Below are 13651 nucleotides of genomic sequence, written 5' to 3' on the forward strand. Positions count from 1 at the left end.
ACTTTGTATTCATCAGTGTATACGTCCCTCCCCGTAACAAGCACACCGCTTTTTGATGAATATAAATGCATCTATTTATCACTGTAGACGCCATGTGCTAGTAGGTCAGATACAAGGGGCACTATCAGTTTGAGTTGCTCCAGTTAAATTGTGAAAAAGGAAAACTTGTCTAAAATGCACAGGCTGTTGGTTGGCTATCCATGTGTCTGGTGTAAAAGAAAAACTACAGGTCATTAAGACAAATGGAGTTCTAAACTGAATAAAAACAAACACCAAACCTTTAAAAGGTCACTGGTTGGCTGTTAGTTAAACCACTTTAATGTCTGACAAAGGATAAGCCTTTGAAGTAATGATAATTCTTTGAACACCCAAAAAGTGAATGTAACATTGATCACTCTTTAAAAGAAAATCTGTCAACCACATATTCATAAAATTGTTCCACATGGTTAGGGACCAGATAATATTCTAAAATGTTATACCACGATTATAGATGTGAATGTATAGTGAATTTTCATTGGTTACGAATTGATAACGTGATATGCTACAAGCGCACATGTATCATTCACGTGTCGAGTGCACTGGTGATGTTGTCAGGCCACAAAAATGATGGATAATGGTGATCTTTCCCACAGTTGATACATCGTGTCTACTGCGTTGTACATGTAATTGTGTAATCTTGGGTATGAGGGTGGATAGCCGTGGTGGAATTATGCAATACTTATTGTAGGAGATGTGCTCTGTGTGGGGGACATTGAAGCACGGTGTGCATTCGCATGTGCTACTCTCTTCGCTCAGACCATAACAGAGCCCCCTTGGCTATTAAGCTTCTGTTTGGGCGCCCAGCTATACTCATGGAACACAGTGTGTGCTCTGATCACTGTCTCTGCTGCATCACCATGGCTGTTTACATAAAACTCTCATACCATTGTCTCTTTTCATCTGCTCTTCAATCTTGTCAATATTTCTCCGAGGAATTTGGTGTACAAAATGTCTTGAAATTGAACCAGTTGACAAAACCTCCAGTGCTGTATGAATCCTGATTTCTCTAATTAACCAGTTCGTTATAATCCTAGATTTCTCCTTCATCCCCCCCAAAAAACACAGGTCAACAAAGGACATCACAATCATTAATTTTCCTTGTGATTTGATATCTAACTTGCTGTTCAAGTGTTTCAATTTGTCAAAGTGTTTTAATTTGTCGTGCAATCAAATATGCATATATTACACATAAGACTGTTCCAGTATAATCTATGACTATGGTATAACAAAGCAATTGTTGCCTGTGGTGACGGGATCCATGGGTTTCGTACACCCTTGGGGACAAATGGCACCCTCGGGAGTACAAATCACCATAGACCCCTACACTGCAGGCAACAGTTGTTAACTGCCAAGCAACTCACGGTATAACCCAATACATCGTATTCCATCGTGATGTGAAAATGAAGAGGAGAAATGACATGGCCACGATGGTGCACTGTCCTGTTTTTTATCTGGACACGATATCTTATCTCCACATGACCTGAGGCAGACATGACCAGACTCCAGGGCGGGCAGTGGAGACACTGATTCTTAACTTGTCAGATACATGTAATGTGGGGTCCCTCAGGGATCAAAAGTTCGCTAGGTTAGAATGTCTTGGATTTAATCCCTCCCCCCACCGGAACATGCATATTAATGACTGACTGTGCATGATACTTTTCAGGCTCAAGATGAACAAACAGTATACATTCAACGCCATCCCATCCCATTGATAAAATCCAGCCGAGAGGTCCCACACGCAGGCAGAGATGATACTCAATATCATTATTTGCAAAATGACGTGTTAACCATGAAACTGGATGGGGAAGAGAACATATGCCTGCTGTTGGACAAAGAGAACAAAACACTTTTAACTCGCAATAATCTATCTCTACTGGGAAGAAATATTGCCCGCTATAACAAGAACCAGTCAGTTTTAATCAGCATAGTTACTTCTGCATTTAAGTCACCTCTGGTCCTGAAAACGATACTAGAGAACAGCTAAGAAAGCCTGAAGACTCAATCCTGGCAGAATCTTTCTCGAAGGCCATTGAGCAGACCCAGCTACGACTGAAATGTCCAGTAGCAGGCCTTCTCAACTATTCCAGTTTATTGACAACAAGCAGTTTGAAGCAGTTCTTGTTTGTTTTTTACATTTCTGGAACAAACACAGCATGCTGTTTAACCAGAACAGGCCTACACATTCATAATGGTCCCAAATGGTCTGTTTTTGTTTCATTTTTTAACATTTCCAGGCTACTAAAGAATTGGTGTTGCACATCATTCTGATTTCCTGCATACCAGTCCTCTATCCAGCAAGATTATTGTCAGAATGGCCTAAATTATAGAACTTGTACGCATGCAACTGCCTTTTCTTACTCAAAATGTTCAATCAGCTAACCAATTGCCATGCAATGACTTTTTGACATCCTGCAGAATCTGTCAAATGTTCCATTAACTCCCAGCGTTTAAAGACAACGCCTTGCAACCTTTTAAAGTCAATTAAACTGCACAAACACTGATGGCAATGCAGTAGAGCATTTAAAGTGACAAAGTCGGGAGCTACCGGTATGTGTACTATATGAATGCCACAGAACGGCTGAGCTGTTTAAATTTTAACAAAAATTTGACTGATCCAGGACCCTCCCCCCACCAAAAAAAAAGACAAATGGACAAGAAGCCATGTACACAGATGGGATAACAACTGTGCTTGTCCTCATGTCCTTATGTCCTCATGTTCAATCAAACCAGCACCAATACACTGATGGCTAAAAGGCACAGGAAATATTGAAAAGACCCAAAGGCCAGTGGGTGGTTGGTGCACCATGACTACACAAGAAGCCCAGTGCAGCACTGGACCACAAAGGAACCAGAGCTAGTCTCTGTACATGTACTTTCTACATCTAAAATGAAACCAATGGCACTATTAATAAAACCTATCTGTTACAATCATCAAACACTTGACTAGCTAGACACTACTTATTTACAGCACGATACAAACTTAACAACTATCTTCGCTCACAGAATGGAATCTTTGTCTCATCTGCAGGTACATACTCTGGACATCGACCACCTCATCAAGCTTGCCAACATGAAAATTTAGTAGCAACCCATACCATGATGGCGTAATCTACATGAGGTAGCCAAACAGATTGCAACTGTACAGTAACACAGAGATGGAGAAATCACAGTGTTCTGTATTTTGATGAGAGGTTTTTCTTCCTTCACACCCAAACGCACGCCATTCTCCATCAATTTCAATTCCACATGACACATCTGTGCCCCCCAGCTGATTAATGGAAAAATTCACTTGTTTGGGCAAATGAAGAAACCAGACAGACCTACAGGTCTTCGGACCACTGCTGATCTCTGTATTTTCTTGTCTCATTTCATCTCGTCTGCTTGCTGGAGTTTTTTGTTTTGCATCCCTGATGAGTGATTTAGAATGCCAAGTGCTCTACAGTGCTCTCTGGGATGTCCGCCCCGCCAGATTGCTTTGAAATTGCAGGGTGATCAAGCTCAAGGATGTGCTGAGGTAGCAAGGCCTTCCTCCCCCCACAGTACAGTCCCACTTGTGTTTCATTTGGAGCTTCCGCTGCATGCTCCATCCCACACAAACAAGACAGTTGTTTGAAGAACCGTACAAGAGTTCAACAAAAGCACTCTCACAGTCTTAATGTTTTGTGCTGAATGTAAGTAAAACTGGACGTTTCTTCAATCGACGGGCCAGTTTGTTTCACACAGATCCGGATCAGGATCAGTGATCCGATGTTGGTTTACTGACACCAAAACCTGCCTAATGGTGAACCAGCTTAAACTGGACGTTTCTTCAATCGACGGGCCAGTTTGTTTCACACAGATCCGGATCAGGATCAGTGATCCGATGTTGGTTTACTGACACCAAAACCTGCCTAATGGTGAACCAGCTTAAACTGGACGTTTCTTCAATCGACGGGCCAGTTTGTTTCACACAGATCCGGATCAGGATCAGTGATCCGATGTTGGTTTACTGACACCAAAACCCGCCTAATGGGTGAACCAGCTTATACTGGATGTTTCTTCAATCGACGGGCCAGTTTGTTTCACACAGATCCAGATCAGAATCAGTGATACGATGTTGGTTTACTGACACCAAAACCCGCCTAATGGTGAACCAGCTTAAACTGGATGTTTCTTCAATCGACGGGCCAGTTTGTTTCACACAGATCAGGATCAGGATCAGTGATCCGATGTTGGTTTACTGACACCAAAACCCGCCTAATGGTGAACCAGCTTTTGGATAACTGATCAAGATCCAGGTCTGAGTGAAACAAACAGGCTCTTCATTGTCTTCTCTTTTCACATCTCTTCAGGACAGTTTGGCCCGTTTCAGACGTACTGTTCATCTCATGCCAAATAAACAATCATTAACAACATTTGAGACGTGTCACATGCCACTTCCCTGGTGATGAAAGGCACAAAAAGGAAACATTGCTCTGAAATGGAGGAACTTTGGTGACAATCCCTGTGTGTTGGTGGGCAATCAGCAGCTGCCATACCCCTACAAAATGGGGGGGATTATAGAAGCTTGCAACGAGCATCACAACTTTAAAAACTTTTATTTCATGATACTCATGGAGATGGTGATGCCAAGCACAAATTTATATGGACCAGTTGCAGATTTCCAGGGAGCTCCCTGCTAGTCCGTGGTAGACACCTAGTAGCTGCATTGTCTTAGGTGCAACTGTATGTATATTCTTTTAATAAGAGTACATTTACATCGGGCCACGTTTTCAACTTATTTCCTGTGTCTATAAAACTTTCCCATTGAGATGCCAAATGCTGTGAATATAGCTAAATTCAAAGTTAGAATTGTATTCATACTTCAGGGTACATGTTTATTTCCAGATGAGCATTTTAGAGGGTTTCGATCAACATTCTGTTGTTGGTATCCAAGCTACAACATCACTTTTCCGGAAAACTGAAAAAAGGAAGCTATTCTTTTCACGTCGGTACGATGTAATTCTTTTGGACGTCTTTTGTTTCAAGATATATGACACTGGGGAGCTTCAACCACCATGTTTCCAGTATATTTCAAATATCCAAGCAAATATAAAGGAACTCTTTGGGGAGGGACTGGGATATGGGGGTGTCCTGTCACAAATCGTGCGGGGTGTACATGCAGGCACATGTACATAATTATGAACAATCACTATATGAACAATCGCATGCACTGTCATCATGTGAATACTACAGACAAACTTGCTGGGCCATAGTCCACTACAATGTGGACAATAACTAGTAATGAAGGCCTTGAAGTGATAAAACAGTTGCAGGCTCAGAGCCTCAACTTCAATGCTTTGTGTACTTTGAAAAATGAGGACTCACACACTCTTGGTTAAATTGTTTCAGTAAGTACCTTGATGTGGACTGGTAAGTATGGAGAAACTATCATGCAATGTGGTGTTTATTCGGGGCAGAGTCTAACTGACATGACTTGGTTCATTCATTCTTTCCTCCTTGAAGAATTCAATCATATCAAAAACTTTGATTACTTCCAATGCTGATGCCACTGATTCTGCTTTTCTCTTTCTTCTTGGTGCGCACAGAGAGACCAGCATCAGGCTTGACCCCAGGCTCAGCTAGATCGGCACTGCCATGACCTATAGACAAGGATTCTTTGCTGTGTCTTTTTTTCCCATCCTCCGATGGTCCGGAGAGGGCTCCACAGCAATGTCAGGTTTGCAAGAGTATTGAGTTTTTCTATTAACTTAAAGGGCTCATCAATCAAACCAGCCTCCATACTGCTTCTTCAGTCCAAGTCACTCAATCCCTGTTGCCATTTGAACATTTAATGCTATCGTCTCACATATCAAATATAAACTTATTGGATTTGTTCCTCATTTGTGAGACAGAGTCAATGTACTGTAGGGGATATCTCTATCTCCTCTGAACTCTCTTCCAGAAATCTGACTGTCGTAGGCAAAGTCAATGTTTATTATTTAACATAGGCATTAGTCTATTTGCTCTAATCATATCTCTGTGAGATCGTAACAGATGTTAGTTTCCTTTGACCGTGACATTTAGCAAAGGTTAACTGCATTACAAACATTGGCTCAAAAGTGAGAGTTAAAAATTTTGTTTGCAGTGTGCGCACAGGTGACAAAATGCCTGTCAGTTCATGAGGAGACATTGGCAGTATCTGCAACAAAGCTGCCCCAGCAAACGGTTTTCATTGCCCAAACAGCATGGATCTGTAGCTAAGAATGACATTGGCATTTTTTTCTTAGAACACAGGAGAAAAAATAATGAAAATGTCTGCTTTGTATGAGAATGTTTAAGTGTACACGAGTGTGCAATGGCCAAGTCTCACACTTGTCGGTACATTGAAAGACTGGCTTCTGTGGATTAATTGATAAAATTCATGGGATGTCAGGATATTGTTGTTTTGATATTGTTGCTCTTTTATCTCGAATGTGTAAAACTGGAACAACTGTGAAATTTAAAGTTGGACTTCCTTATTATGCACAGAAATGAATTTCCACACCCAACCTACCGTAGCCCTCCCCAGTACGTACTGACTTCCCAACCAGGCAGTGGTTGCATCACCCGTAACAAAATTGAATCAGCTTGCGCTGTGTCCATATAAGCGCTTGTTACGCTCTTAAAGTGGAGGCAAGGTTACACCTAATATGTAACCTTAAATGCCTTAATCATGTAATGGTGTTTTTCTTTCAGTGGGTGGTTGTCCGGTTCATTGTGCATGTAATTGATTGGGCATTGATTGGGTACGAAATGACTCGGCCTTCTCTGTCTGATGTCTGGCGCGTGTTTTCATATTGGGAAAAAGGGTCTAAGTTTGTGGACGGTGGGACAGGGGACTTCACCCAATTAGTTGGATGGGAAGGCACATGTATAATGTGTGACATCCCTGTTTTTCTTGAGTAATTGAGAATGTCCCAAGGCTTTACCCAAACAGATGCTGGGAAAAAGTGATAACAAATCTTAATTGGTATGAGACTAGTCTCACCATGATTGGAGATGAACATGAAATGAGATGTGTACATTAAATTTGGGTATTTGTACAGCACATTTTAGGAAGAATCATACATTAGAATGACTACTTTGGGTGGCAATGGTAAACTATGGTGCAAACTGTAGATAATTCAGTTCTACTTTCAATTAGCCTTTCAAACTTCATGTACATGTTTATTTTCTATGCATGCCACTTTCCTAGATCTTTACTGACTGCACAAAGCAACGTGTACGCGTACTCATGAGATTTTGCCTTTTTGCCCTAAGATAAAGCAATGCTGTGCCACACGTTAAAGAAATTCTTCCCTGGGAAAATTAAGCCCTTGATGCTTATACATATTGTATGTGTGCACTGCAACCGAAACACAGAATCTCTTGAAGGCGACCAATTAGCTAATCGCCTGAATAATTCGAGCACTTGGTGTTTTAAAACCATCCTGATGGTGCCACAGCCTCCAATGTAAACATAATGCCAGACATTTGGATCTCTGTGCAATATAAAAGTAAAAATCTATCTGGAGCCAATCATATGGTTCATATCGGGCCAGATTTCTTTTTTCTTGTTTCCTGTGCATGGAACAATTGAGAACGATTCCACTGCCCATTGACCACCGGTAGCTATTCACACTCTCAAGAGGAGAAGAAGGGCAAGTGAGGGTAAGGGGACTTCCTCAGGGCTGCATCACATGACCAGTAACTGGATTTGAACCCTTGACCCTCTGATTGCAAGTCACCAACCCTTACTAACAGGCAGCATTCCCATCTACATGTACATTACACAGTACAACAGTGATCTTGCAATGCCCCTACAATACCTTCAGGATCTACGTACATGGATGCATGGAGATGAATATGTTGCAGTGAGATTCAATGACACATCCAGTACTCCTTACCTATTATTAAGATGGGCTTTCTAGCAAACTTGAATCGCCCCCTTAGGCCCTGGTACTGTTGGCGGCAGCCTGCCGACCACATACGGATGAGGTACTCACAGCTGAAGAACATCACTAGAATGATTTCCTGTACAAACAAGAGCAAAATGGATGCCCCAAGGGGGACGTATTAATGAAAAAAGAATGGATCATACTTGCACATTATTGGTAGAAAATGTTAATTAAAGCAATGGATTTCTCAGAAACTTTGCAGGTTTTCAAATTTATTGCCAAAGTTAATCTCAAAGTGGAAAAAAGATTTCCACAGATTTTCCCACAAGCGGGGAAAGAATTGTAATGGATTTTCACACAAATGGGAAAAGATTTTGACACATTTTCACACGGGCAGAAAATCATTTTCATGCCCGGTGAAATGTGAGTGCAAATGTTAAACTCTCTTCACAAAATTTCCTGCCCCAATTCACAGTGTTAAATTTAAATCGTGATGTACTGCTTGCACATTAATTCCAACAAGCAAAGAGTGAGTTCTTACATAGTTGCTGCTCTTTGGAGGAAAAAAGATGACATCTTTAAACAGTTCATATAAATGTTCTGACCAATAAATTCATCAGGGAAAAGATAACATTAAGCTGGCACCAGCATGCCTCCAAGGCCAAAAGACAATTTATTCTCAAAAGCAACAATCAGATGAGTTGATTACACCCCCTAGGGCAAAAAGAAAATTAACTAGTTGTCAAACAGTGTAAAAATCTGATCAAAATGTTGCTCACAAATTGATGAAAATAAGTGATCCCTCCATATTCTGACTAGGGGCAACTGTTAACCAGTAGAAACACAAATTCAGGGTTTTTGTAGAGAATAACACTACCTATAGTGATATCTACCTCAAGCAGAACTACCCCCTCATAGGTTGAACGGAGCCATATTGGTCAGGAGTGCTTGGTAGTCATGGGACTGTAACGAATGAGTTAGTTTGGCATTCGTAAACCAGCTAAGTTCAGTTCCAACCACAGGAGCCTCCATTGCTGAGAAAATTGCGCCCTCTCTCGGTCCAGCTCCAGGCTCATAGGAACTCCATCCTCCTACAACCAACTCTACACTCCCACTTCATCCCCACGGAAAGGAAAATTTGGTCAGATTGACTGTTGAATCTTTCCACTCTTCCCAAGACAAGTCCTTACCTAACTGATTGGGTTTTCCACCCCAAAATTGTTCTTATGGGTTTGTGCATGGTCTTTCTCGAAATGTGATTTTTTTCTTCTTCAGTTCAAGCCTGAAGCCTTTGAGGGACTTTATACCATCAACAAAAAACTAATAAGGCAATCATGAATAAACAAGACTTTCATGAAATAAATCATGATAAAAAAACAAGCCATTTCCGCATCTGCGCCCTCCTGCCACGCTCAAGTACTCAAAGCTTCCACAGGTCAAAATTAATCTTATTTTTCCCTGCACAGCTAGATGTACCCATAAAAGAGAGGGAATTCTAGACTTCAAACAAGTGCACTCGCCATGTCTGACCACAGGTTAATCCTAGGCTCTGTGCAAAGTTCAACGACGGATTATATCTGATGGCTAGCAGAAGGAATCAGGTTCATGAGAGGTAGACAAGACCCTTATTACACTCCAGTACTTCTTGATATTAAAAGGATGAACTCTTTTCCAGCCTGGAGGATGGCTTTAGGTACAAACCAAGTTTTGAAGCAGGTCTCATAAAATTTGCCTGACGGTTTGGTCCATATGCCATCCTTCTTCCAGCACCAATTAATTATTTCTAAGGTACATATACATTGTAAAAAGCTTGTATTAAAAGGAAATAATGTTTCCATATTCCTCGTTGGCAATGACCAACATGTATTTCTAGCTGTGTGACAAGTTTCATTCAAGAGACTTCTAAAAATTTCAGGTTGTGTAGACAGGTGCCTGGAAAGCTGTCAGGGTGAGACAGGGTCAAAGATCAAACTCAGGTTTTTGGGGAAATCGATAGAGCAATGATATATTTCTCATTGAAAGGGCAATGTCACTCTAAGGTACATGTTATTGCCCAAAATAGGGCATTAGCATAATACCAAGTACCAATACTGAAGTGCGGATGTAAAGCAAAGTTTATTCACAGCAGAAGGTCATTAGAATAGAACATGCTGCTTCAGTGCACATAGTGGGCAAAATGTTGTGAGCCTAAAATGTCAATTACTTTACAAATTAAGCTTTTTTAACATTAAACTGCAGTCCATTCTTTTAATTATTAATGAAATTTCATCAGTCTAAATTTCATTTTAAATTAACAAATGGGAGCACAAAATCCTTGGAACTTGATTGCCTCAAAAAGTAACAGTTACATGTTTGGGCCGCTTACGTCCTTTTATTTGGCACATAACGAATTGATCTCTACAACTTAAAAATAGGGTGATGTGAATTATGGAAATTGCATATATGTCAAAAGACATCGCGGTTGGTATTTGGCACCCCTTGAACAACCCCAACAGCAAAATGTCTCAGGACACTGCATCATCTGTGGCAGCCTCCCATCCCCACCTCCAGCCTTCAAATTCCAAGCCCCAATATGTCTACCAATTCCATCACTTCACACCAGAGATATTCCTGCACAAGAAATATGCTACAAACTTCTGAAAGTCATACACACGCATACACAAGGACGTGTACATGGAGGTAGAATGTTCACGTACTATTCCCTTAGATAACAGGAAAATACACAACAAAATGCCAGGTCTGCTTTTATCAGAATATCAAACACAAAGTGCATTTTGTTCACTTAACACCACCTGCGGGTACATGTAAATGTCATCTTTTCATTAAGAGGATTTTATTGATTAGTGTACGCATCAACAGACAAACAAGTCGATGGTGGGGGGTATATGTACCTTGACGGAGCCTTTTATAGGACAGGAAAACCACAGGTGAACGCTTGTCACCCAGAAAAGTAAACTGAGTGAGAAAAGGAGTTTGGAATTTCTGTGAAAGTTGATGGTTTTGATAGCGTTGCGCTTAAACTCCAAAAATTACCTTGCATCTTCTGTTGGAAGATCAATGAAAGATTGACGTAAAAAACCTCATGAAAAGAAAATAATGTTTCCACTTCAAGTGCAGCCTAAATCTCACACAAATCGGAGTGAGAAACACTTGAATATAGTGTAGAAAGATGAAAGTCTGGTGAAGGAAACGAGACCAGATACATGTACAGTAGAGCCATCAGCTGGGGTTACTGACAATGGTGTGGCTTGTGGGCCCACCCAACGTAGAAGGCCATGTTTCCAACGATCAATAGGCAATTGGAGATACTGCGAGCTACAGTACCGAATATCCCTCAATTCACCTGCTCCTCCCAGTTAAAACCCCTGTATTAGTAATTTTGAATAATAAAATGTGTTTAACCTTTGAAACCCCTTGAAATTAAACTTCAAAAGCGAGTGATATTCAACTACAAATCATTGACAGAAAAGAGAAGGAAGTAATATGTGTAACTTACAAGCAAATTATGTAATTTGAGAAGGAAAATACACCAATAAAGAAGTTACAAATAAGTGCAAGTTGCTGTAAACAAACAGAGTTACTGTAAAAAAGTCTAATTTTTTTACTATGTTTCTATTTTTGGACATTTGGACACAATTTCAGGAAAATATCTCATAAACACTGCATTCCCCATGACAGAATGCCCAGTAAAGCCTTCAACAACAAAACAAGAACAACAATATTTAAAGACAATCTTGTCATACTGGTTTGCTTCCTAATGCACTTTTAGACGCTGACCTCATAAGGTCACTCAATTCAACCTCGACTCCAAGGGCTGCAAGCGCGTTCCTTTAAGATTAGGAAGGGCATGGCGCAGGAACCAACATGGCGGAGCAAGGTCGTATCCATGGGAATGAGGTTGCATTTAAGTACACTACATTCGCTGGATGGTGCTATTCGAAAAATGTGAAAGAACACCCGCGATAAAGCGTCTTTAAGGATGTTGCACCAAGTTATGATGGAGACGAGACTGCATCAGCATCCCCCCCAACCAGAAATTTACCCAGTGTCCTCAATGCGGATAAACTGGTCAGCATGCATACAAAAGTATTTATCCAAGGGGCCTAAGTCATGGAGGAGAGGAAGCCACAAGTCACAGCTGCTTTGGATTGCTGTGTTTGAAAAGAATGTCCGTGTGGACAGACAGACAACTGGAGATACACAGACAAACAGACACGATGAGACACCGCTCAGCAGTCATGATAAACTCAAATACATACATGTACATGTACAGAGTACAGTAATAAAGTGAATGCAGCTTGATGAACATGTACTGTACATGTACATAACTAAAAACCATGCAAACAACAGAATGATAGCACAGCTGTTTTTTAATCATGGGTTTTGCACTTACACCGACATTTTAGTATAATACAATATTCCATACTAAATTTTAGGAGGAATGTGTACTGACCATGTAAAACAAGACTCCTTCGGCAAATTTACAGGAAGGTATTGTGGACAGGACGCTGAAGATTAAACAGGCTAATACAGTGCTAAATCTGCAGAGAAAACAATACAGAAAAAGACAGATTAATGAACATCTTCTTATAATGTTGAATCATTTGATCAATTTATAAATGAGCAGGTCAATACCACCAGATGTGTATATCCTGAATTGGATATGAAATAGCCGAGTGTCACATCCTAACTATATATATACGGTCAAAACCTTTGCCCGACCTACAAAAAGGCCCATAGGGTTGTGCCGAATATCCAAGTATCCGGATATTTGATCGTGTATCAAATATTTGAATATTTTTTCCGAATTCAAAGATTTGAATGCAAAATTCATAAAAATGAAGGGAAAACTTTCTTTTGTTTTAAATGAAAAAAATTGCGCTGTGGAGGCTTGTTTCAAGCAGATTCAAATGAAAAGTGACAGAAATCTTCCAACAATTCAAAAAGTAATTTGTTCATTACAAAATTACAAGATTTATTGTTTGTCTCTAAATCTTGCAAAATCATGGCTGGAGATACTCCTAAATGTGAGAAGCTATTATTGTGATTACAATGTACAATTGTGTGCGTTATTGCAACTTATTTTGTACATGGACTATTCATTAATAATCTGCCACTTGGTACGGCCAAATATTCAGATATACGATCAAATTGAAGGTTGAATATTCAAATAGTGAATTACTCTAATGGATCAGCCCTAAGGGCTCTTTGACTCAAGTTGTGCTGGGACTTCTGCTGAAGCTCCCTCCCTGGAATACCATACCAGTGCTCCACCAACTGAGCTATCCAGTCCTATGTTGGTGGCTCTTCCCCATTTGTCAACATAATAATCTTTATAACAATCTTTTATAATAATCTTTATAATAATTCGTATTTGTTTCATGATTTATGTTCAAAAAGCTGTATATCTCTTTGAGTGATCCCTATTCACCACTTCCCAGGTTGTATCATGTAATTGGGGTGTTCCCTGGCTACATGGTGTTTCAGGTTTAATGGCTTCTGGCTAGTGCCCCCCGAACAGAGAAATTGACAAAAGGGAAGAGCCACCAACATATGGCTGGATAGCTCAGTTGGTAGAGCACCAGCATGGCACCGGAGGTCGCAGGTTCACATCCCGCTCCAGTCAATTTCTTTGTTCATCTTTACAATAATTCATAGTCAGTTTCCCTATATGATTTGTTTCAAAAGAAATGTAAATACTATTCCAAAATAATACACATCACAAGAACTTTTGA

The 13651-nt window shown here is 40.3% G+C and overlaps 1 protein-coding gene across 3 annotated transcripts in view; it reads right to left on the minus strand.

Moving 5' to 3' along the window:
• The window catches only part of LOC110973118 (potassium voltage-gated channel subfamily KQT member 1-like), a 54649-nt gene that overhangs the window by 22042 nt on the left and 18956 nt on the right, over window positions 1–13651 (minus strand). For all 3 annotated transcript variants that reach the window (XM_087134904.1, XM_087134905.1, XM_087134903.1), the window contains exons 2-3: window positions 12370–12457; window positions 7926–8052 (exon numbers count right to left, since the gene is read on the minus strand). In XM_087134904.1, coding sequence (XP_086991030.1) covers window positions 7926–8052; window positions 12370–12372 — 130 coding nt within the window. In that variant the 5' untranslated portion in view covers window positions 12373–12457. The remainder of the gene's footprint in view (window positions 1–7925; window positions 8053–12369; window positions 12458–13651) is intronic.

Source organism: Acanthaster planci, linkage group LG03 (genome assembly GCF_054643075.1).
Source record: "Acanthaster planci isolate LZ-2023a linkage group LG03, COTS_SCS, whole genome shotgun sequence".
NCBI classification, from domain to species: domain Eukaryota; kingdom Metazoa; phylum Echinodermata; class Asteroidea; order Valvatida; family Acanthasteridae; genus Acanthaster; species Acanthaster planci.